Source organism: Alligator mississippiensis, chromosome 4 (genome assembly GCF_030867095.1).
Source record: "Alligator mississippiensis isolate rAllMis1 chromosome 4, rAllMis1, whole genome shotgun sequence".
Taxonomy (NCBI): domain Eukaryota; kingdom Metazoa; phylum Chordata; order Crocodylia; family Alligatoridae; genus Alligator; species Alligator mississippiensis.
Genome location: NC_081827.1, coordinates 185,228,235 through 185,255,096, shown reverse-complemented (window position 1 = coordinate 185,255,096; position 26,862 = coordinate 185,228,235). Strand labels below are relative to the sequence as shown.

Here is a 26,862-nt window from a genome sequence, read left to right as displayed (position 1 = left end):
ATCTATTTCACATTCCATCTTTCTAGTCTGGTATTTTACAAATTTACAGATTTCCACAATTACAAAATATATATTCAACAATATATATATATTCAACAATACTTACTACATTGCTCTGTACAGTAAATAAATGGGGTGAACTAAATGATAATGAATGGAATTGAGTGGTAATAATGAATTAATTTAAAACCTACCAACTTTAAATATTTTTTTTTGTTGATTCCCAATGCAGGTAGGTAAAAGCAAGCAGCTCTTGAACAACAGTTGTGAGTCCCAAACATTTACCTATTCAATCAATTAACATAGAAGTTCAGACACCACTTTTATATCAGTTTGGGTACCCAGTTTGAGATACTGTGAAAGGGCCTATTTTCAGAAGCTGCTGGGCACATTCTTAAGAATCATGTCTTAAAAGCTCCCAGAGTTGCACACACAAAAACAAAGGCTAGAACATAGAGCTTGCCAGCCCTTGTTGGAATACAGACCTATATAACTTTAAATGCAAATGTTGTAAATAACATTTTTTCTGTCCACTTCCAGATGAGGTTTTTAATGAAGAGCAGCCCATAGAAAAGCGTGTTAGGAAAGGATATGAGGGATGAAAAACAATTTCTTGTGCACATGAACAGGATTCAAACTGGATAGTTTTATGTTTGCAGTATCACAAAACCCAAAGTTTCAGTTCTTGTGGAAAAGTGGATGGGGGTAAATCAGTGGATGTGATACACCTTGACTTTAGCAAGGCTCTTGAGACCGTCTTTTATAACGTTTTCATTAACAAGCTAAGAAAATACAGACTAGAGTACTGTATGGTGGATACATAATTGGTTGGATCATCAGGGTCAGTGAGCAGTCATCAATGGTTCAATGTCTAGTTGGGAGAAGGTATCAAGTGGGGTTCCCCAGGGGTCTCTGTCCTGGGTCTGGTATTGTTGAACATTAATGATTTGGAAAATGGGACTGTGTGCATGCAAATTTGCAGACAACACCAAGTTGGGTGGAGTTGCAGATATTCCACAATGGGGCTAGGATCCAGAATGACCTGGACAGACTGGAGAAATAGTATACAATCAATCAGATGATATTCAACAAGGACACATGCAAAGTCCTGTACCTGAGATAGAATAATGGTATGTATAAATACAGTCTGGGGAATGACTGGCTAGGATAAAGTACTGTAGAGAAGGACCTGGGGGTTACAGTAGACCATAAACTGAATGAGCCAACCATATGCACTTGTTGCAAAATAGCCAGCTACATACTGGGTTGTATTAACTGGAGTGTCCCCAGCAAATCAAGGAAAGTGATTTCTCCATTCCATTTAGCACTGGTGAGGCCTACCCTGAAGTACTGTGTCCAGTTTTGGGTCCCAAACTTCAAGAAGGATGTGGCCAGTTTGGAAAGAGGCCAGCACAGAGTAACAAAAAAGATTAGGGGCCTGGCAAACAATGCCTCTGAGGGAAGGCTTAAAGAACTAAGCTTATTTAGTCTGGAGAAAAGAAGACTATGGAGGGATTTGATAACAAACTTCAAATACCTGATGTACAAGTCTAGAGAGGGCAGGGATGACCTTTCTCTGTGGCTCTAGGACTAGGAGCAATGGCCTCAGGCAGCAGCAGGAGAAATTTACGCTGGAGGTTAAGAGGAACTTTCAGACTATGAGGGTGGTCAAGCATTGGAACAAGCTACCTAGAGAAATTGCAGACTCTCCATCAGTTGGAAGTCCTCAACAACAGGTTAGACAGACACTTAGCTGGGCTAATCCTGCCTGGAGCAGGGGGCTGGACTACATTACCTCATGGGCCCTACCATTCAGTCTTAATATCCTAGGATCTTTTTACAGGAAGATGCTTTTGGATCATAAGTGTTTATATTATGCAATCCTGGGCAATTTCATTGTCCAGGGAAGTCCAGAACTCAGGTGTTTGTAAGGTAGTAATTTACATTTAGTTATACCAAATAAGATAGTCTTAAGATGATAACTACCACAAATCCTATAATATTTAATCAATTCAGGAAAGTAACTTTGCTCCTCTCTCTACTGACTAATCTGATATGCCCCCTTCTTTATCCCCAACTTTAGCACTGGTACTGTTATCTCAGGCTATGAGTCATGACCAGTGCTAAAGTTAGTGCTGTGACTGTAGCTTATGCAGACATATCTTTACTATCATTGAACTATCATTGATATTTCTAGCAGTGTAGGCAAGAGAGTAAACAGCTCACTGAGAGCTAACCAAGTACTTACCTCAACTGCTTGGGTGGATTTTGCAGCTTGTGCTTAACTGCATGCTGTTGCAGATACGCTGAAGAAGTAGCCCAGCTAACTAAGTCATATGTACAGGAACTGAAATCACAGCAACAACGGCAGGAAAAACATCCTTCAGTTTACAGTGAGCATCTCATGATATAACTCAAAATGAAGGCTTTACTGTTATTTGACATATCCAATTCACTGATGCTTTACAGTAACAAAGCAAGGCACCTCTACTTACTGAAATACAGGAAGTTTTCCAATAATGTCTCCACATCATCTTCTCTCCAGTGAATCCAGATTATTTAGATTATTGGTATTTAATGTGGGAACCAACCCTTTCAGAAGTGAGCAGATTTGTTTTTATGTAAAAAGTGGTCAAGACACTATATTTTACAACTAGAAAATGTTGCTGCAGTTGTGTGCCTGACTGCTTTAAAATGCAGTAGGAAGACAAAAGTTGAAGTCAAACTACTCCTTCCACCAATGTTTGGGAAGATGGGCTGAAACACCAACATAGCCATTAGGAAAAACCACGAAAGAGAGAAGTACCATCAACAGCTAAGCCTGGACTTCATTAATGACTAAGGTTTATGTATGGCAATGGTACCCAAAGTATCGCTGGCCCCATGGACCAGATGAGTGATACAGGGCCAATCTGTGGCCTTGATGTGGCATGTGGGTCTGGTCCACGGCCTCAATTCTGCACAAAACCAGTCTACAGGCAATTAACACTGTCACAGCTCTCCTGCCACAGCCAAACTTTAGGACCTGTGGGGAGCCCCATAGGTCAGATGACAGGGCTCCATGGACTGTTGGTTGAACACTACTCAATATATGCCATTTCCACCACAGTGAGTATTTGATTAAAACAGCCACTTGCAAGGAGAGAAAAAACTGAAAGATACAATCTAAGGCTAGGGACAGAAATAAAAAAAGCCTGAGCCTGAGCTGATTCAATCTTTGCAGGTTAGTTTAACCTGGCTAGGCTGAACCGGTTTGTAACCGCGCAGACATCCCTGCTGAAGAAATGCAGGCACCTGCAGTGGGTGAGGCTAGAAGCTGGGGGGGGGGGGGGGCAGTATAGCAGATCTTCCTATCGTTCTACACTGCTGAGCTGAGGGGGGGAGGGGGTGGCTAGGACCCGGCAGGAAACTCTGATTAGGGAGGCCCCCCACCCCCACTCTTGTTGCTCCTGACCAACCAGCAGGGAGTTACACAGCATTTACTTGCACAGCAGGGAGTTACACAGGGAGTTGATAACAGAGCATTTATCAGCCCATCAACAAAACAAAAGCCTCTCTCATTAGTTCAAGCTCTTCTTAAACAGCTTTTTCCAAGGAAGGAACAGAGCAATGTTACCAGCTGACCTGTTGATTAGCTCCAAAAAGCCTTAAGTGGATACTGTCCTGTCTACCTTACACAGACACCTCTAAGCATTAGCTAGCATACCACATACTGGCTACCATCTGGGCTCTGGGACAGGGGTGGGGGGGAATCCCTGCTTGGGCAGGAAGTGGGGGGGACAGTGGGAAGCCAGGCAGATGCTGCTGTGCCTGCTGTCTCTGCCAGAGCTCCAGCCAGGGAGCAGAAGGGAGGGGCCAGCTCAGCTCTCTGGAGCTGAGAGCCCCACCCAGGGCTGCAAAGCATCTAGGATGCTGGGGGATTCTAGTTTAAGTTAAACCAGGAAGGGGTCTGGGACAGACAGTGCATAAACCGGTTTGACCAAAATCAGTTAACTCGGATACTATATTCAACCAAGTTTATCTCAAACCAGTTTCGGCCATTTTGAAACTGGTTTATGTGCACCGAATGTCTGTTCAGTTACAGGTTTAAACCAGTTTCTGATCGCTTAAACTGGTTTATGTGTAATGTCTGTCCCTAGCTTAAATGTCTGTAGACTGACGTTTGAAACTGGCCAGGGACCAATACAAATCAGCTTAAAATCCACTGAGTAGAGTTATTCAAATCATTTGCTTTCATTCAGGTATTCCAGGATCAAAGCAAAAGATTTGGGCAATGCTATTCAGTGGCTTTTAGGTTGATTTGTAGTGGTCCCTGGCTATTTCAAATGTCAGTCTACAAATAGGCTTTGCATTTTTGTTTTTTTAAAGAGAGCCCAGGTTTTCTGAATTTGAGTTTTCTGATGTAGTTTAGCTGCTTTGTCAAGTTTAAATTTTGTCTTTGGTAAACTTACAAATATTTAGATTGTACCTACCTCTGTGAAACCACACAAGTAAACAGACCTACAAGGTGCTCCAGCAAAATCTTAGTTACCCTCTTTTTATTACAGAAATGATTTTCTTACATCGAGAATTGCAGATATTTCCTGTGATATAGTTTTAAAAGACACTGCAGTCACACAAACCATATCTCTTATTTGCATACGTGAAATTTTCATTGAGAAAACTAGATGAGGGAGGACAAGAGATTGCCCTATTTCTAAGGTGCAATATGGGCGGATTTGTAAATTATTTCAAACATGCTGCATACTAGAAATTTAAGGCCTCAAAACTAGAGGTTTCCTTTTTTGAGTGTTTGCTTCAAATTAAGTTGCATTTGTGGTTCACTTTGTGACATGCATGGATATTCCCCCAAATCTGATTGACTTCTGTGGTGTTTGGTTACTATTCGTAGATGGTGTGAATTTGTGTTCAGATTTGTCATTTTTATGCCTGTAGTACAGTAGTTCTGAACCTTTTTAGGCTTGAGGTGTCCCTGGATAGATTCCAGGAACCCCTCCAAAAATGCCAGCTCTTAAGTTTTCACTCTTTTTTTGACTACAGAAAAATAATAGTGCAGTTTTTCTGCTGTAAAGAACTCAGAAAGACTACAACTATGGATTTCTATGTGAAATTTCTGGGTTTATCTTGCGAATCATGTTTACATACCTAAAAGTGCTACTATTGTATGGCATAGTACCCTGATAAACACATTTTTATAATGTCATAAGACACAAAGGTAGGGAACTCGCAAACAGTCAGTTGCTATCAATGGTTCAAGTTTTTGTTTTATGGCACAGTTAATCCAGGAAGATAATGTTCATCCTCCTTTGTAAATTATACAGTTTAACTATTAAGTATGAGATTTTTCAGAAGTCCTTCAGGACTGTCTAGTCTCAGCTCCTTTTAACTTCACTGAAAACAGATAATGAGTTCAATGGTTTTGATCAGCAGCTGGTAATGTTTTTAGACTGTGGGCCACTCAGCCAGTTCAGGTCAGAGCGGGGCAGGTGGGCAACGTGCAGGGCCATCCCTGGGGGGGGTGGCGAATTAGGGCGACTGCCCTGGGCCCCATGCTTTGGGAGGCCCGCGGAGCGGGACGGAGCAGTGGTGGCGTGAAGTCCAGCCACTCAGTATCCTTGCCACCGATGGCAGCGACAGTGGCGGCAGTTTCTTTGGAGCCAGGATCAGAGTGGGGTCCCACACAGGCTGATTTGCCCCAGGCCCCGCACCCTGCTCGGGCTGACTCTGGCGACATGGGGAAAGTGCCTACCACCACAGCTTTTCTCTACAGCGGTATGGGGAGACTACCCTCAGCCAGTAATTTTCCCCACAGCGGCAGGTGAAAGCAACTGATGCTGACACCTCCTGCGGTCAAAGCCCCAGGTCCATGGGTCACATTTGGCCCATGGGCTGTAGGTGTCTGACCCCTGCTTTTGATAATGCCCAACTTTAATTTTGCACCCTGAAAGAAAACTGAGGCCCATAAAGAAAATGAAGAGGAAAAAGACAAGACAGGTTAAATATATAATTTGACTACAAAGCCATGGATTAAAGGGAGTGGAGCTATAAAGATAGTGAAGTTACATGGAGAAAAAACATTAGAAATTCTTATGGTGAAAGTCAATGTTTTAAAAATAAAGGGTACATACAGATAACCAAAGAAATAAAGATATACAGATGTAATAAAAGCATAAGCAAGAAATGAAAATATATGTAAAATAAGGATGACTAAGTAGTACTTAATATGTCCCTTCTCAGTTGTATACTATTATCACATCTCTATTTGAATGTCTCAGCTGTCTACAGTTGTCATTTTTTTTCAGAACTTGCCCCTTGTTCTTTGATACTGAATTAGCAGTTTTTACTCTCCAAAGCTTACAACCATATGCTTTTTTTACTTAACACTCCCGCTTTCTCCACACTGTTATCCCATTGTCTCCCTTTTTCATCTTTCCTTATATGTTGAGTCCCCAGTTTCTATGCGTTCCAACTACCCTTGTTCATTTTTTTTCTGGAGCTCATTCGATTGAATCATAGCTTGTTTCTTTTCTTCTTTTCTAAAGATAAGTATGTTTTTATATGATAGCTAGCTACTATATATATTGTTACCTCTTCTGCAGGCTATTGAACAGCTAACACTGACCGCAATGGAAAGAGTAAGCTAAGCTAAAAGAAAAAAAACCCTCTACTTGGCCTTTGCTTTCTGGTACTTAAAAATGAACCCAAACATTTAAACTCTCCCTTTTCCCTTTTCTCCTTAAGTAATTCATCCTTTCTATAAGCAGCTGAATATTCAAACAATAGGAAGCATCAGTGGCACTGATGACTGCCTCCAGATCAAGGAACTTGCTTGAAGATAATATAGGATTTAAGCAATTTTGAATGAGGACATATACATCCCATCAATATCCATTCACTGCTGAGTGGGCCATGATTTAGTTTTGCCTTAAAAACAGGTCCAACCCTCATTCCTGATAGTGATAATGAGTGTGACAGAACATCAGCTGAAGGATGTCCCTGAAAGTAAACATTTGTTGAAGCAAGATTTTTAAGATTACAGAAATTAGTGCTTTTTTGATATCTAGAAACCATTCAGCTGGTAAATGACAAATTAAGTTTATGGCTTTTTGCCTGCATGTTTGGTTCAACTTTAGAACAAAAGTCCAACAGTCAAGTTAAAGTAATATCCAACAAATTCACAAAAAACACAGAGGCTTCCAGGAACAATGAGTGGGAATTTGGAACTGCACACGATGTAGAAAGCTTACCTTCAGCAGTGCCTGAGATACCATCAGTTTTGAAATTGCTAGTGCTTTTCTTCCTGCGATGTTTCTTTCTGTTGGCATGAGGGGAAGGTGGAGGATCCAGTTTGGGACTGGTAGTACTGGATATACTTGGACTTGAGCACACAGAATCTCCCAAACCAGTATCTGCAATTTGACAAAAATTGGAAAGAGGTAAAATAAAAATAAAATATGACTACTGCATCATTTTAATAAAAACCAGACTGTTCCCATTCAAAAAGAATGTTACAGGGTATTAAAGTTATGTGATGTCACTTAGTTACCTCCTTTAAGGCAAATTCTGGTTCTTGTTAATTTGCTACCATCCAATGACCGAGGAAAATCTCCCAAAACTCTAGTCTTCTTGCAGAAAGTATTAATGAGCAACCTGGACAAGGTCCCGGCTCCAATCCTAGTCAACTTGAGTCTTTAAATAGATTTTAATGGGAATTCAACTGAGGCACAAAGATAGATTTATTTTTTTTAACCAGGTATTCTGTTTTCTCATTAACAGTTTCCTGTCACCAAAATAACTTACTGTATTGGTCCGATTACAAGTTGAACCCACAATTTTGGGTTCAATTTTAGGAAGAATAGCTTTGGCACCCCATAAAAGCCATTTATTTTCCTAACCTACACCGTGTGTAACTTGACAATCTTAATTTTATTTTAACATACCCTGATGGAATGAAATATAAAAAAAAATACCAGCAGAAAAAGATCTTTTCTTGTAGCATACAATCCATTAAAATGGTTTAAAATTCCTCTCTCTTTCGAATAAGGCAAAAAAAAAAAAGTCTCATTTGATTCTTTATTGCTGAGCCATTGTCATATGTGAAAACCTAGAAACTGCATCTGTTAGTGAGAGCTTCTCACTTATATGCAGCCCCACTAATGTCTAAATTAATACCCAACTGCAGGTGATGGGACACTGCATAGGCACAGATGTCTGCATCAAAAGTCTTCAATTAAAGATGGGAAAACCTAGGACTAATGCATGAAAGCAATCCATAACCAACTTATTTGATATAAAAAGCAAAAACAAAAATGCTGAATGAGAATTTGAACAGACGACCTATTTGTAAAATCCAATGGACTGAACTCAAGTTATGCTTTTGCTGATACAATATAAATGGAAAATGTTATGCATGAAATGTTATAAGTATATCTTTAATCTCATACCATTTTTAAGTAATTTTAAAACATGTGCATCTAAATATGAGTCCCAAAGGATTTCAGAAAATTTAATTTTAAAAAGTGCCAACTTTTCTCCACTTCTACAGTCATAAAATATTCAGGAGTATCATTTAACAATAGTTTTATCTATTTTATGAAATGATCCCTGATTGAAAGAAATAATACTATCATACTCTCTCTCTGAACCTGTAGGTGAATTTTTATCAGGGAAGTAAGTACTTAAAGCTTTTTTAAAGGTGGATAATATGATTTCAGTTTAATAGCAATTAATCTCCAATCTAAGAACAGTGCTAAGTGTATGTTTTTATTTATTTAATATTCTATACATTAAAAAAAATACAATAATAGTACATGAGATTAAATTATTTTTCTGGAACTCCTTTATGTTTAATACTAAATATGGTCCACCTAAGATAAATTCTTCCACCCAATGTCTAAATTTGCTTGCCTCCAATTTGACACTTTTCAATATAAAAATAAAAAACCAATTTTATTAATGTTTAATAAAACTATTAAGAAATGCCAACTGTAATGAAGCATCTGTTTCATTTAACTTTTGAATAGATGTTCATTTTTAATTGCTTGTCTGATCTGCTTGTTCAGAAAGTGAACTGTGGGTGGTGAACTCCACAGGCTTAAAAAATTTATGCAAGAATTACACCCATTATTAAGGATTTATTTGTCCTTTATCCTCTTTAGCCGATACAGAAAGAAGAGAAGGTGCAGAAAAAAATTGGATGCATAAGAGAATAAGACAGAAGATCTGACTAGATCAATAAAGAAAACTTTATAATTTATTCTTCATATTATTTTGCATTTATTCTGCATGTTTTACCTTTATGATTGTCATGAGGAATGATCCTACTTTGGATACTATAAAAACATGAGTTTGCAATAAGTTAAGACTGTGTTTAAATGAACCATTCATATGTTACAGTAGCTGGCCAAGGTATTTGTAGTTGCTGGTATATTCTGTCAAAGGTAAAAACATCAATTATAAAATTGAGCAAAACATGTTGTAATTGTTTATTTGTATTTGCTTACTAAAAACATGAGGTGAGATTTACAAAGACATAACCCAACTTCTCTAGTCTATACAATCTAGAGAATTATCCTATGGTGAGTCCTCATTACCCACAACCTTTTTAGGTAATTACCTGCTGTCCTTGGGTCAAACTGCTCTGAAAGTGAAGAGTCTGAGATATTTTCCCTCCCCTTCAACCAGAAAAAAATGTGAATCTTTTGTAAATGGATGCCAGGCTTATATTGTTAGTGTATTGATGCCCTATATTCCAGTTTCTGAGACCACCCTTTGAAGATAGAAGTTATTTAACATTCTACTGGTTTAAAATATGAGCAATCAAAATGTACTAGGCTTACATGCTGTGCTTTCCCATTTCTGACTACTTCTCTAGCCTGACAAGGTATTCTTCAAATTGAAAAGAGGGCTCCTGAAAACCCAGCTTCGGAAAACTGTAAATGAGTTCAAGCTTCAGCCCACTGAATGCAATTTCATACTCCTGACTGAATACAAATAATGCATTTTATTTGGTATCAATTACCACGCGTGAGAACAGACGACCACTGCCGACACTATTAAATATGAAAAAAGGAAAGGAAAAAGGCACGCCAAATTAAAAAAGCAAGCGCCTCATTACTCCACATCTAAACCAGCTTTGACAGAGGCACTAGAACTCATAAGATGTGTTTCACTGAGTTGGGCTGGGCTGTTCTGTAGCCATCCTGTGCATTCAATGTCAGCCATTAGTTCTTCCCAATCGGGCATCAATGTTCAACGCACACCCAAAAAAATATATAATACTAGTAATAATAATAACAATCTGCAGACTCTCCGAGCTTCAACACTTGAAGTATGAGTCAAAGAAGCAGTTTCACTTTTCACTCGGGAAGCTGACAAGCATGACTAGAGGGGGAATAAAATAACATTCAGTTCGCATAAATATCAAGCAGGCTGCTTGAGACTGATGGGCCAGGAATGTATTCTTAGCCATCATTCTGGCAGACAGGCCCAAGGACACTCATAACTTATTTTACAATCATTTAGTTTCAGCTCAAGTGGAAAACGTGACAACTTATCTCTGCTGACAAGATGCCATATCGAACCTTACAATTAACTCTCCCACGATTATCTGCCCAGCCCATCATTAGCTCTGCAGTGTTTGATGGAATGTACAAGCAACTTTCCCTGATGATGGTCATCATTTTCAGGAGTGTATATCTATGGAACATAAAGGACAAAACTCTCTCCCTAACCACATTGCTAGGGAGCCAGGTAAGCTACCCAGTATATCTTTAGCTGTGGAACGCCTAAGGCAGCTTTGGAAATGGCATCTGAGGCAATATCTTCCAGAGGGACATTTTTTTTTTCTGAAAAAGAACACCACATACCCCTGCTTCTGACCACTGCATATAAATACATTCCTTCACCCAACAGAGCATGCCCCCTTGGAGCGTGGTGCATGCATCGGTGGTGTAGTCTACTCCACACAACGACAAATCAAGATTTGGCTTAAAGAGGCTCCTTGCCTCTTCCTCAGTGTACCCAGAAAGTAAACAACAGCACTGCTGTTGTATTGTAGATATGGGTCTGGGAATTTTTCCTAGATTAATGGGATAAAATTTGAGTTAAGAAGCTTTACATTAAAGAAAAAGGGAGATTCTCACCTTGCAAATATGACATAAGACTAATTTCTAGTCCTGCAAAGCCCTAAAAACTGAGTTTTAAGCAAATGACACTTAGGGAAGAGATTTGTTGGCTTTTGCACTGTACCACTGTGTCTTCTCTTATGTTATATACATGCATATCCCTTGGATTATAAAAAAAATTATTCCAGGGGTGAGGGAGGGAAGGGAAGAGACAGAAAGGGAAAAAAACATTCTTTTGATATTCTTTTCCCTTGCTCAGTCACAGAAAATAAAATTAAAAAAAAATAAAAATAAGCCCTACTGTTTCTGATGGTTCTTTATGGTTTCTATTACGGTGTGTGTTCCAGGACCAAGACTAAAATTTAACTCCATTATCATCACCCAAGCACAATTAAAGATCCTTCCTATGGAATCTGTGGAGCATTTGGAGGTTGGTTCCAAACCATCCTCTATGTTTTTGTCCTCTCAGGCAGGTGCCTGCGGTATGGTGATAACTGAATGCCATTCTCCAAAGTATCTGCACAGAGCACTGTAGAGATAGGTATTCTAGCCACTTTTACTTTGATGCTAGCAATGCAAACAAGATTCCTATAAAGGAATCAGGGAGGAGGAAAAGATTCCTATAAAGGAATCAGGGAGCAAAAGATTCCTATAAAGGAATCAGGGAGGAGGAATAGGGACAATAGGTAGGTTCATGTGCTTGGGGTTGGAGAAGAGTATTGGCTTGAAAATGGTATTTAAAGATCTGGTTTTTGGGGAATTGGCTTATAGGTATAGATTATTATTGCATTATAAGGGTGCAAGATGGGCTGCAGGGGTTAATTGATTTGAAAGAGCCTGGGTTTCACACACAGAGTTCCATATAGCCCTGGAGACAGACATGTTATCCAACACAACAAAGATGCAGTCTAGAAAAAAGCCTGGGAACCAAGGAAGTATGTACCATACTGTCCCATAACATGAGATGAGTGACATCAGCTACAAGGCCCCAGAGTAGGGGGCTAAGTCCCGGTTTTGGGGAACAGACCAAATAAGGAGAAGGGCTGGAAGGCTACATGGACATGTGACCACACAGAGGAACCAACCAGAAATAGCCACAGATAAAGAGTCATCGAGAGAAGGAGAAGACACAAGCAGAGACTTGAGATTAAACAAGGGGTCCCTTCTTCTTTTCCTTTCTGTCCCTCCCTGTCACTCTTCTTCCCTTCGGTTCTTCCCTTTGTCTCGTCCCCCACCCAGGTTCCTCCTGCTCCTCCTCCCTGAGAGGGGTCCCCATCCCCGTCCCACAGGAAGGGTTCCCAAGGCCACCATGGACCGAGGGCATATGACCAGCCTGTCTCATACACCCCACTGGAAGGGGTGGGGTGGGGTGGGGAGTGTGCCTCAGCATCCTACCTCCTGACCACTGACACCGAAGAGAAAGAGCCTCAGAGTATCAATAAATGTGCCTATTATCAAATGGAAAAGTCGTGGTCGGTCTGAGGGTGGGTTCCCCTGCCCCAAACAAGGTATCTGGATCCTAATTCCAGAGCCAACAAAGAGGAGAATGAAAGATCAAGGGGAAATATGCAACCTAGGACAGACAGGAAAGAAATGCAACACAAAAGATGATTTGAGATACAAAGCAGGAAAATTAAGTTCTTACATAGACCACAGTTCCCATTAACACGCAGCTATCCCTCTCTCTCCTATGTAACAGTTTAAAATGGACATAAAGGTATTCTAACCTTTACAATCTATATTTGTTTCAACTTATTTTACATTTTGTCAAATCACCTATTTGCAAAACTTGGGAAAAAACTTCAACAGCTAATGCTATTCCCCCAAAAGTTTGGCTTGATCTGGTTTACATTTTTCTTTATTCATTTATTTTGGCATCTGGTTAAACTTCTCCAACAAACTTTCAAAGTGAAATTAGAGTCTGTCAAACATAGCTCCCTAATGCAATCTTATTCTTAAGAGGCTGGAGATTGATTTAGTTTCTGATTTTCTAAAGTGGCAAGAAGTCAGATATTACAAAAGCAGAAACTATTAATGGGATCAATTGAAAAGCAAAAACAGTAGAATTAACACCAGAAGCTTCAACAGAGGGAAGAGTGCTGACAAAAACAGCAGCAACAGCTTTGACTGCAGTAAAAATCCTTATCAAGACCCAAGAAAGGCTGAATCCAATTGAATACATTTCAGAATTTTTACCACGCTACTAGTGTGAAATAAAATAAGTCAAAGATGTCAATAGCTACTTGGACTGAATAATCAAAAATAGCTGGACACTTTCATCATCTGTACATGTGTTTTAAATAAAGAAGTGAGAAAAGCAACCTTTTATTTAAAAAAAGGAGGAAGAATTAGACTAAAACCTTCTGTAGTTATATATCAGATCCATTTTTCTGAGCTGTGGCTCTTCTGGCTGTGAAATCCAATTCTCCACAGCTTCCCTTTACAGCAATCGTCATAAATGTTCTATTAAGTTCTTTATATTTCCATTCTGCTTCACACTGAAGTTAAAGGGATGCTGCAATACCACAATAATTGTGCACAAAGCAGCCTGGGTTAGAATCAGACAGGAATGTACAGTACTTATAGGAAACCTAACAAAACTGTAGCTCAGTATAAGTCTGTATTAGTTAAGTGAAGATTTTCCCCCCTTTTTTTTAGCTAAAGGGGGTTGTATGAGGAACGGCATAAAGTGGAAATATTTTCAAGATAGGCAAGGGTCAGATCATTAATTGGAATTAGATACTGGCATCTGGTCATTGTTTAGTTGAATTTAGGTTGGACATTCAAGCTGTAGAGGGTTTAAATTAACCTGCTGCACTGAAAGAAATTAAAAGGGAGCTCTGAGCAGAACTGTGGGATAGAGATGAAAGAGCCTCAGGAGTATTCTCTTTCCACTGCATCTACCATTTTTCCAGTCTTGTGCCTAGAGCCTGTAAATCACAAAGCTATCCTGTCATGTATAGAATGCCCCATTGAATGGACAAGTTACTGATTGCGTTCCCCTCCTCTAACAGCAATTTCAATTAAACACAAAAACAAGGATTTTACTTTAACACAGATTTCTCTACTTTTTGAAAAGCCTTAAGTAGTTACTATGTAGCTTTTGACATATATTTGCATGCTTCAAGCAAAAGTTGCCTGGAATCAAGTTTAGAGCACAGATCAAAAAGACACTTTCTCTGCAAATTGGCGGTGGGGGGGAGGGAGGTAGGGATAGTCTTGGTTTACCCAAGGTATACACACTGCAAAGGCAGTATCTTCTGCACACAAGCTTTCTTGTATCCACGGAACCCCAAATTGCTTCTCTTTAAGAGCCCCTGTAATTTCTGAATAACTGAAAGGAGCTACGAAAATAAAAATTATGAGAGTCATTTTCCAGAGATTTGCTCCCCAAAGAATTAAACTCTTTCAGCATCAGCTGCCTTCTCCCTGAGAATATGAATGTTAACTGCAGATAGAAATTAAAGTAAGTTTACAGAAGTAAATTCACAGTGCCCCTTTTTCAAAACAGAAGAAAAAGCTACCCATAATTCACCCTACTGCACTGAGACAAAGCAAAATTTGTAAGTGCAGTAAAGATTAGCCATGCTTTGGAAGAAGGTTCAGGACATGTAGACAAAGGTAGAAATACGAAAGGTAGAATTCCTGAGTTCACTATGAATTACCTACCACATGTAGACTCAAGTCAGACCCCTATACATTAAAACAAATCAGCTTAAAGAGTTGGCTGGGCCTGGCAATTTTTCTGTGGACCAGCAGCTTCTCCAGTGCTTCCATTCGTAGGGGGACTGGAGCAGCAGGGCAAAGCTCCCTGCCCACTTCTCACACCAGGGACTCTGGTGTGAGAAGTGGATGTGAAGTAGTGGGTGGCTGATACTCCCCTCCTTCCCTGTCCATGAGAAGAGGCAAGCAGCAGCTGCCCCCCACATTTTCTCTATACTAGGGTGACCCCTGTCTGGGGAAGGCATGGGAGATTTTCCTCACCACTGGACTTCTCCGCAGATTGGGAGGAGGTAAGCAGCAGCTGCTTTCCCTGCCTTCCTCTGGTCTTGGGAAGGTGTGGGGATCATTTGTCCACTGCGCAACTCCTCCTGGTCCCCTGGGAGGAATAAAAATGGCAGGGAAGTATACAGGCATTCTTTCTCTTGGGTAAATTTCCCTTGGAAGTAACCTCTACCGTGTCAGAGATAGGTTTTGTTTCTCCTGGCATTGCCATTTTTGTTTTGGGAGAAACTGTGCGAATGCCTGCGCTCTTATGCTTTATACCTGGAGATGTGCAATTCTCCCGGTAGAAACCTCACTCCCGTATGCAGCCACAGTTAGTGACATTCATTTATCAAGTTCTTGCTTAGGGAAACAAGTATGCTGATTAGCCTCAACTACACAGTGCTCCATCCTCTCTTCAAGCAATTTTCTTGATGCTCAGTTAAACCTCCCCTTTTGAAAGGCAAGGATAACTGGGAAAACAGCAGCTATTACTCAGATGAACCTGGACATCAGTGAACTTCTGGGTGTCCATTTAATTTGGAATCTGGCATGTTATCGTACTATTGATTGCAGACAAGGTTTACCTTAAACAGAATATGCATGTTTTAAAGATGGTGGTAGAATATCACCTCTAAAACCTGCAGCACTTTATCTTCCTTTAATTTTACAAAAACCTGAATTTGTACAGGAAAAGGAATTAGTCCTAGAAACCTTACTTATCAAAGTTTAATAAACAGTATCTTTTTATTACCAGATTTCTACCTTCTACCGTTTGAGGTTAATAGTGACAACCGCAGCTCACTCCCAACTAAACAAAGAGTTGAGAGAGGCTTTTGCTGTAATCTTTCTATTGCTATTATCCCAACTGTTACAAGTGTCTGTTTTAACAACGGTTTGCTCTTTTACATTGTGAAATCCCAAGTCCCTTGAAAATATTAATGTACACTATAATAAACAACAAGAGTAAAACATTTTCCCTATATTACAAGATGGGCAAATTGAAGGAAGAAATTAGTTTCCCAAGGTCATGCAGGAAGTCCTTAGAGGTAGGGACAACATTTTAGTCTCTCAACTCTAATCCTATGCCTTAACCACAAGATTATCCTTTCTTCTTTATAACCCACAAATAACCTTCAGCATCAGAAAATCAACTGAAAAAGTGTTTAGTATAATTGTAACTGTCAGCTCACAAAACTTAAATTAAAATGGCTTGATACTACTGTTTAAAAAAATCAAGTATAATTTAATTTAAACATTTTACAATTAAAGCTGAGCAACTGCTATATAAGAAACAGGCAGTTAATTGCCTCATGCTAGGTAGGAGAATGTTATGGTCCTCCTGGTAATGTATGTCAAGAGCATCAGCATGAGAAAGTAAAGGAAACAAGAGAAGCAACACTAACTGTACTCTTTTCTAACTAGAAAACAAACATGGCTTTTTTGTCACTATACAAGCTCCAAAACAGCTGAGCACAGCTGAATCCAAACAAGGTTATACTTTTCATAGGGTACACTAATTTATTCAGATTACTTGAATTTTGTTTTTTATTCTCAAATACCATTATATCCTAGTCTTGGTAGAAAGGCACTTGAGATTTATTGATATGACATCCTTGTTCTCTTTCTGTAAATTGTCACTGGTAAGCAGATTTATTGCGACAGGATCAAGTCCTTATTCTATTTTTGTGGAAATTAGTAGCTCTTTTGGAGTGTTTAAATCGAAGTAAGTCCTAATTCTGGACTTCTAGCTCTCAGAAATTCCCTTGCTCTCCTGAAAGCAATGCTCTAAGGCAATGCACAGGGCTCCACTGCAGTCCTTAAACCAGATACTTTAGCACCAGCTTGTATTTTGGGTGGCATACCATGATCACAGAGTTAAGTAATGGTATCAATTGCAACAAATGAAGGGCCCAGCAACTTGAAAAGAAATGTCCTTCCATCTGCAGGAAGTTCCAGTCTTTGTGCTTCACCTGTGCCCGAACAATCACCAGGTTGTAAAGGAGATGCATATCAGATTTAGCACACAAGACTCCTTCACTCCTTGAACTGTACACAATATGAAGATGCTTTGAAGTGTTGGATTCCATAGGTAAAGTATACCGGGTGACCCTGCACCTAACACTTTGTGATCTGCACTACAAAGAAAATAAAACTTGAAAACAGACATCCCTGATGAGACATCATTTCATTATTAATTGGAAGAGAAACTTCATTAAGCATGAAAGAAGAAATGCACTGTTTGCTATTTGCTTAAATATATTGCTACATTTACTTCAAACAAACATGATGAAAAACACAAACTTCTGGAGCTGGGAAGCTTATTCAATCTACTGGCAAAGATGGTGGTGCCTTAAAAGAAAACTGCTGGATTTAGGAAGTTTATAAACTGCTGAAGGCACCAGCTATTAAAAAGCTCCACAAGAAAACCCCACCTTGAAATAAAATACACTCAGCTAACATTTAGTAATAGCTATTATGAACACCTGTCTTTAATATTTTTGATTAATTTAGCCACTCTGGTCAGATCTATACAACTGTTTGTATATTCTCTGGGATTTTAGTTTATCACAAACAATTTTCCTGAAAAAGATCAGGAAAAATTCCTCAAGTCTATACTATAGCTTCAGCTAGGGAGGGTGGCAACTCAGCCACCAGTCTCAGTGGAAATTCTTATTTAAAACTATGGCTATGAATTTGAAGATTAAAATAAAATAAAACAAACAAAAACATATTTAAAAGTTTAAACCAACTTTTTATGTAAATGAAATTAAACGACAACAAGAGTGATGAGGTATACATTAAAGGTATAGATGGTAGCACTGTCACCTTCAATAAGGACCCTTAAGTTCTGACAAATACTAATATAAAAATTGAGAACTGAAGATATTTTACAATCTTCTAAGTACTATTTCTGTCAAATGTCAAGTGTTTGAGCTACAAAGGACCACCTTGTAGTTGAAATCAGACAAGCAGACAGCTGTTTTTACAGAACTTGAAGTTAAAAGTTCTTCTTTCTGGGGATATCGGTGCCAGATATCTACTTTCCGTACTTTATCAGCACTAAGTTTTGGTGGTGTTTAAATTGCATGCATAGTGTACTGCAGCACTAACCTTACACCTGAAAGGTTTTAACTGCATGATCTCTCTGGGATATGAACTTGAATACCTGATACAGAGAACATTCACTACTCTGAGTACATCTTGAGAAGCAACATTTTTTTTCTCTATGATGTGTAACTTTTTCTGGGGAAGGAAAACCCAAATGTAACCAAGTACAGAAAAAGCACTGATTTACTGAATGTATCTAGATACCATGCTAAATTAATCAGTAGTAATTAGTAAATTAGAAAACACTCTTAGTGACAAGGTACACACTATGGCCATTCTGATCATTTTCAAATTTAAATATCACACTAAATTAAATGTAAAAGTCTACATTTAATTATCATTTAGGCTACAAAAATGTTGTCTCCAATTAGAAAAAGTTAATTTGGTCACACTGTAAGCATCACTAAGTTCCACATTTACCAAAAAAAATGTGTTTATGATGGCCAAAACAAAGTTATGGGAACATAAATATTTATATTTGTTGCTTTTCTGTTTCCAAACTTGCTTAGTAAGCAAAGCGTCACTTGCTTTCACAATAAAGTGCCACAGTCTACTCATGTATTAGGCTGCAAAAAACTACTTAACTTTGCCATAGGTTAGGAATGTCGGGGACAGTACTATCCTACGGTGGACTACTTTACTGCACTGAAACAGACGTGTAAATGCTAACTGGAGCATAAATTGGGCCTGGTCAGCCGCCCCATCTCAAATTGCTGCTGTTTCAGGTGAATGTGCAAACACCAAGGCTGGGGAAGCTTACTTTGGCCCGAACTGCTTTGGAGTTTATTGTGCTGCATCAATTGCCTGTGTAGATGCCTCCAGTGTATCCTTTTGAACTAGTAGCTCATTATCAATGGCCTGACAGCATATTAAGATAATATTTACCTCCATGATTGATAAAATAGATCCTAAGAACCTTCTTCTGATACACTGCTTTGAAGTTAACATGAAGTAACACATGACGCCATATCTGAAAACAGTGGAGCAGAGTGCAAATGGCAGCAGATTTATTCCAAATACAATGAACTACAATGAAGTGGAAACTTTGACAAATAACTAGGGAAGAACATAAGAGCATTGCTTGGGCATGCAGGAATGAAGTCAGGAAGGCCAAAGCACAATTGGAGTTGCGGTTAGCAAAGGATTTGAAGGGTAACAAGAAGGGTTTATACAAGTATGTTGGTAGTAGAAGGATCAGGGAAAGTGTGGGTCCCTTACTGAAGGGGGGGGGGGGAGCAACCTTGTGACAGGATGAAGAAAAGGCTGAAGTGCTCAATGCCTTCTTTGCCTCAGTCTTCACAGGCAACTGTACTGGGCAGCACAGCTTGGGGAGACGGTAAGTAGTCCTCTCTGGTGAAATAACAGGTTAAGGACTACTTAGAAAATCTGGACATGTACAAGTCCATGGGGTCGGATGGGATGCACCCAAGGATGCTGAAGAAGTTGGCCAATGTGATTGTGGAGGCATCATCTTTGAAAACTCATGGTGATCAGGAGAGGTCTCAGATGATTGGAAAAGGGCAAACATAGTGCCCATATTTAACAAAGGAGGATCCAGGGAACTACAGACCAGTCAGCCTCACCTCAGTCCCTGGAAAAGTCATGGATCCTCAAAGAATCCATTTCTAAGCACTTGGAGGAGAAGAAGGTGATTAGGAACAGTCAGCATGGATTCACCACGGGCAAGTCATGCCTGACCAACCTGATTGCCTACTATGACAAGGTGACTGGCTCTGTAGATGTGGGGAGACTGGTGGATGTGGTATACCTTTATTTTAGCAAGGCTTTTGATACAGTCTCCCACAACATTTTTGCAGGCAACCTAAGGTAGTATGGACTGGATGAATGGACTGTAAGGTGAACAGAAGACTGGCTGGAGCATCGGGTTCAGAGAGTAGTAATCCATGGCTCAATGCCTAGTTGGCAGATGGTATCAACTGGAGTGCCCCAGGGGTTGGTCCTGAGGCTGGCTTTGTTCAGTGTCTTCATCAACAACCTGGAAGATGGCATAGAGTGCACCCTCAGCAAGTTTGCAAATGACACCAAGCTGGGAGGAGCAGTAGATACACTGGAGGGTAGGGCTAGGATTCGGAATGACCTAGAGACATTGGAGGACTGGGCCAAAAGGAATCTCATGCGGTTCAACAAGGACAAGTGCAAAGTCCTGCACTTAGCATGGAACAACCCTATGCACCAGTGAAGGCTGGGGGCTGACTGGCTGAACAGCAGCTCTGCAGAAAAGGACCTGGGGGTTACAGTGGACAATAAGCCAAATATGAGCCAGCAGTATGCCCTTGTGGCCAAGAAGACTAACAGCAGCATACTGGGCTTCATTAGTAGGTGTGTTGCTAGTAGGTCAAGGGAAGTGATTATTTAGCACTAGTGAGGCCACACCTGGAGTACTGTGTTCAGTTTTGGGCCCTCCACTAAATTAAGGATATGGACAAATTGGAGGTGACAAAAATGGTGAGGGGGCTGGGGAGATGACTTACGAGAAAAGACTGAGGGAACTGGGCTTATTTAGTCTAGAGAAGAGGAGACAGAGGGGATTTAATAGCAGACTTCAACTACCTGAAGGGGGGTTAGAAAGAAGATGGAGTGGAGTAGCTTATTCTCAGTGGTGGAAGATCACAGAACAAGGAACAACAGTCTCAAGCTGTGTCAAGGGAGTTTAGGTTAGATATTAGGAGGGTAGTAAAACACTGGAACAGGTTACCCAGAGAGGTGGTAGAACCTCCATCCTTGGAGGTTTTCAAAACCTGGCTAGACAAAGCTTTGGCTGGGATGATCTAGTTAGGGATAGTCCTGCTTTGAGCCTGGGGTTGAATTAGATGACCTCCTGAGGTCCCTTCCAACCGTCATTTTCTATGATTTTATATTGATTGGATAATATAACAGGTGAACTAAAAGTGGCAAATATACAGCATCTGAGGTCTTATGATGTGGAGGTGGTAAAAGAGACTATATATGTTTTTTAGTCACTTCTCACTGTTTCTCACTGTTTCTATGCTATTATTATCAGTAGATTGTTCTGACTAATTAATACATCAGTAACATGTTATTGCCTCTGCCCAAACAAATCTTACTGGGAGAACTTCTCATCTACAATATCATTCTTATTATGACAAGTTTACTCACTATTATAGCACCAGATCTGTGTGCCAGAGAACATAAATAAAGTGTATATGCTGTATATGCTGAAGGAAAGCAGGGGCCGCTCTACTTGTGCAGGTAATGGCATGATAGGATCTAATGTGTAATCCACACAATTATGACTTCTGCCACAGCACATATGCATGGCAAGAGGTATGACTGTGGGGTTGCAAATCAGATCCCATCACATCTTACTGCTGGTGGAGGGGGAGCCTGATCCTAGGGTCCTTTGTTTACAGGGCTGGGAGAGCTGTGCGGCTGCAGGGGAAGCCATCTCCCAGGCCCGTGTGGGGACCCACCCCTATGTGCATGGGGCTGGGAGAACTGCGGGACTTCTCTGACAGGTCCCAATGCACACAGGGCTGGGAGACAGCTGCCCCCGCAGTCTCACAGCTCTGCCTGCTCTGTGCATGTGGGGATGGATCCCCACATTCCTGGGGCCAGGTGACAGATGCTCCTGCTGTGGGAACAGCTCTCCCAGCCCTGTGCACATCAGAACCGGCCCCTTTCCCCATTCCAGCACCCGGGCAGGAGCAGCCCGTTTGAAGCGAATCTGCGCCCAACAGGACACGTGTAGATACGTTTCCAGGCGCAATTTAATGTGCATTAATTACACGTGTAGAAACACACACTTTGTAGCTTACTCTTCTTTTTATCACATCATTAATTGATTGAACGTGTGGCCAGTGACCACTTGCAGTGTGATTAACTGGTTAAACATGCCTTAAGTATCACGTGTAGATGGGACCTAACTGAAGTCCCACTTGTTATAGAAGTACAGGGTAGCTTGACATATAACCAGGCAGTTAGGTTCTTGCTTCTCAGGCCTCCCTCTCTATCTTTACAATTAGATACAGCACAGAAAGCACTAGACTGAAGATCTCAAGCTGGTGGAAAATAGATATCCCCATCTAACATTTTATATCTCTTAGCACCTTTTAATTCTGCTAACTAGCCTACAGGACCAGATTCCTTCTCCTCAAGAGGCTCTAAAGATGAAATTTTTTCTTCTTGACATTTTACACAGGTTTCTGCATGGGTCTGTACAAACCTGTCTTTTCAGCAGGTATGGAATACCATCGGGGGAATAAGTGAATGAGATGCAGCCAAAATCATGCAGTCATGCAAATGACACAACTATTATGCATCATTTCTGTAAGAGCATGGTGTCAAAGTCAAACTTCCTCAAGATAATCTGATATCACCGTATGAGGGCCCTAGACAGAAAACCAGCCAACGAATGCTTATCTGCTATTGGACAAGTACAAGAAAAAGTAGTAAAGTAGTATTAGATAAGTAAGCTTCTTTGTTTAAAGGCTTAATTGAAACTTTGTCTTTTTAAACAAGTACACATTGTGCTTTGATCATTCTTTCATTATGATTAACAAACTCCCTCTGAAGATAGATAAAAACCATATTTAGAAAAGACCTCAACATTCGGTTAGGTAAGAACCCATATCCTGACTGCTGCTGTAGCAAAATACTGTAATAATGATCTGAAAATGTATGACCAAAATACTATGCTGCAGCCTTGTAGATCTCATTTGGTGGGACTGACCGAAACTTGTCTTGCTGGTGCTGCTATAGTCCTGATTGAAGAGTCTTGACAGATCCCTTCAAATTTCAATTCTGCTCCTATGGTGCAACAGTGAGAGGTGCAGGCTGATGGGCTATAATAAGGGCTCTTTTGGACACAAACTTATGTTCCCATTGTTACAGGAAAACAAAAATGGCTTTCCATACCTTTCATTTTCTTAATCAAATTTGCAGAAGAAAGCTTTGCTATATTGAAAACTAGGAGGAATCAAAACATATTGGAACTATAATAAAGAATTAAATAGTAAAAAATAAACCTTTAATTAAGCCAAATCACAAAGCAGACTCCTAATATGGAAGCAGACTTGAAGTAAATGTACACTAGCATTTAAAAACAGGATACCTGACAAACTAATTTTTATTTGCTTTCATTTTAAGACCAAAGCTTAGAACTCTGCAACAGTTGACAGCCAGAACTTTTCCCATCTGAAACAGGAGATAATTATTTAAGATGGTTGTGTGTTATTAACAAACATTGCAGCAAAGGAAGTTCTTGTGTGCAGAATATAGCAATTAAATAAAGCTCTGTGATTTGTAATACATAATCGTACGACAGAACTTTGCTGTTCTATATGTAAAACAAGACTAACACAAGTTCTAGAAGCAACTTATGTGCCTACAAAGTCTTTTTAAATGTACTGTAGGACAGAGGTTGGTAATCCCCCTCCCTGCTCTGGCACCTGGGCCAGAGCATGGCATTTGAGGCCATTTTGCTCAGCACGCCACAGCTGGCCCAGGCTCTAGACAGCTGCTGCTGGCCATATAGCCCAGGCTGCTTGCTGCAAGCGGCTGGGAGGCTGCAAGTCCTGCTGCAAGCAGCCCAGGCTCTGTGGCTAGTAGTAGCTGCCTAGAGCCCGGGCCAGCTGCAGCTGGGAGGCTGCAACCAGCTGCACTGGGCTCTGGAGCCCTGGCCAGGCTCCACGGCAGCAATAGCTGCACGCACACCTCCGTCCAGATGGTGGAAGAAGGGCCTGGAGCAGCACAACCCTGGCCACTCCCCCACCATCTGCCCAGACCTATGCATGCAACTGCAACCACCATGGAGCTGATGCTGGTGCTCCAGAGTTCAGTGTAGCTGTTTGCAGGCTGCCTGCTGCTGCTGCCCAGAGTCCGGACTGGCTGTGGCAGGCAGCTGGGAGACTGCAAACAGCTGCAAACAGGCTCCAGAGTCCTTGGCTGGGTTCCATGTCAGTGGTGGCTGCACTCACACCTCGAGGCAGACAGCAGGGGACAGGCCGGGGTTGCGCTGCCCCAGTCCCTCCCCTGCCATCCACCCAGAGGCATGCAGGCACCTGCCGCTCAGGAGCCCAGCCCAGCTGTTTGCATCCCCCTAGCTGCTTGCCACAGCCAGCCCAGGCTCTGGGCAGCTGCAGCAGGCAGCACACAGGCTGCAAACAGCTGCACTGGGCTCTGGAGCCCTGGCACTGGCTCTGTGGTGGGAGCAACTGTTTGCTGGGAAACCCCAAATCCTCCCCCGCTGTCTGCCCAGAGGCATGTGTGTAGTCACTGCCAGCAACAAGCATCGAGCCCCTCGTGGCTTCCTTTTGGTCTGCCACCTGGCATGCAAAGTAAAGGCGTGAGTCAGGGTTGCAGTGTTTTTGGCACTCCAGCCAAAAACATTGCCGACCCCTGCTGTAGGATACATTAAGTGATCAGAGACATAACTCAGCATTTTAAGAGCCTGGCATCAGAAAAGTAACCTGTGAAAGGCTTGCTTGACACTAGAAGCCTAAATTTCAATCCATATCCCATACTCTTAACTTGAGGCTGATAAACTTTGGTAAATGCCTAACCACTAGAGACAGACCAAAAGTCAGGGGTTGTGCTTTATACAAATTACTGAGGCCATTAAACTTTTAGGCATGAAGTATACAAGCATGATATTCAAGCAGACTGTGTGCCATTGTAATCCTTTATATTATGTTGAAATGTACGTGTTAGTATAAATTGAAACTGAAAACATGTACCATTTGGGAGACATATTCCAACACACCAAATCTTACCCACTAGCTTCTCAGAGTGGTTGGGCAAAATTCCATCTTGGGGTAGAAGGAAAAAAAAGAATGTTGGTTCCTTATTAATGTGGTCTTGAAATGTTAATTTTGTAGTCTAATAAAGCTCTCTGAACACTCAAAAAGGGGGTTCTATTAATAGACAGAGTTCTATTAAGACCCATAAATCTGTAAGTATTTGAGAATAGAGATGAGCAGTGTTTATCAGCAATAAAAGCCAGAGTCAGTAAGATTAACTACCAGGCAGGTTATTTTGATGGAAAACTGAATTTCCCACTTAAGTCTTAAGTGCTCAATGTGTATGTCAAGCATTAGCATTGTTGGTCAAAAGTTCACAGGTACTTCAAAACTGTACTGCTATTTCCTTTATAGTATGAAAAATTAGAACACTACATTCTAAATACTAAAAAAAAAAAAAAAAACAATTTGCAGAAGAAATTGCAGAAGTGGGTTTTCCCTCCTCTGCTAAAGAAGAAACAGACAGATACATGACTAGGTGGAGTATTTACACCTGAAAAGGCTCATGTGAAGCAGACACAAAGGACCTTGTCTTGAAGCAAAATTTAAAAACTAAGCAAGTTATGAATGACTCCCCTTAGACCATATGACCCTCCTATCCCCCAGGAATGTGAAACCATAGATAATACTTCAGAGAAAATTATCCATCAGGAAAATGATTAATCAAAGAAAAAGTCACAAGCATCCTATCAGATTCAAGAAAACCCATCGGCCAATAGTTGTTGCAGAGGTAATTGTTCTAAATCTATCAATAAAGCTAAGCTGCTCCTTCATTGACTGCAAACACCAATTTCTTTCACAGAGAATTATAAGTTGATGTTCATGGTCTCACTACTGCCATTAGGGTGATAAACAGTTTAAACTACATCAGGATCTGACATGTAGATCAATTCTGGGTCCATAAAGAATCTACACAAGAGGTTCTTGGACAGGGATTTACTGCCCCCAGTTTTTATTCTCTCTTGCTGCTAAAATTACTTCTGTCAAACACTTACAAGAGTATGAAAAAATGTAAAAAGAATTAATTTTTCATGTAGTGCTAGAATAGTCTTTTTACGTTCAGAAACTTAAAGACTAACATGTTAACGCATTTAAAATTATGTTGAGCAGCGTGTGGTATTTAGCTAAATAGTGATCCAACCCCATGGATTGCTCACAATCAAGCAGAGAGCAATTTGAAACACTGAACTAAGCTGTCTAGATTTTCTCTAAGGGCAGTCACAGGCTTCATGTTACCAGTGCCAAATTATATAAGACATTTAATTTTAAATCTCAGGTACTTAAATGTAAAACCTTACAACAGTAATAGTCATAAAGCAGTAGGGCATTCCATTTCAGAGAATGGATTTTTCTATTTTTTCCCCTTTAATTTAACCAGCACCTCCTGTTTTGTGGCTCTGCCCACTACAAAGTAATTTATCTAATTAGGAGATGCTCACAGCTGCTTAAAAGACAGAAGCCCCAGGAAACCAAAGGTCTGGATAAGAAGACTTTGAAAAGTTCTCCCGAGCTACACAAAGTATTAATTTAATGTGAAAAAGGTGCAGAGAAAAACTGAATCCCAATACGTTATTTTGTCTACAATAAAGCCACGTGACAATAAGCAGGCATATTCTCCAGTACATTGGCATTTGAATTCCTAAAGATGCTTAGCTTCTCCCCATCCCTGCTGTTTGCACAGTATTATCTTTTTATGACTCTAAAATTCAAAACCTTTTATTGGGGGGAAAAAGACTGAAATTAAAAAGGGTTTTTCATGTGTCAACTTGCTAACACAAAGGACAAGTGCTATGAGCTAAGTGAAAAAGGATACACTGGTAGCAGTGAATCATGTTTGAGTTTTTGTCATAGTTCTATCATAA

The 26,862-nt window shown here is 40.4% G+C and overlaps 1 protein-coding gene across 5 annotated transcripts in view; it reads right to left on the bottom strand.

Moving 5' to 3' along the window:
* Positions 1-26,862, bottom strand: part of AGAP1 (ArfGAP with GTPase domain, ankyrin repeat and PH domain 1) — a 589,050-nt gene that overhangs the window by 132,458 nt on the left and 429,730 nt on the right. For all 5 annotated transcript variants that reach the window (XM_019492038.2, XM_014594255.3, XM_059727176.1 and 2 more), the window contains one exon: positions 7,248-7,409. In XM_019492038.2, coding sequence (XP_019347583.1) covers positions 7,248-7,409 — 162 coding nt within the window. The remainder of the gene's footprint in view (positions 1-7,247; positions 7,410-26,862) is intronic.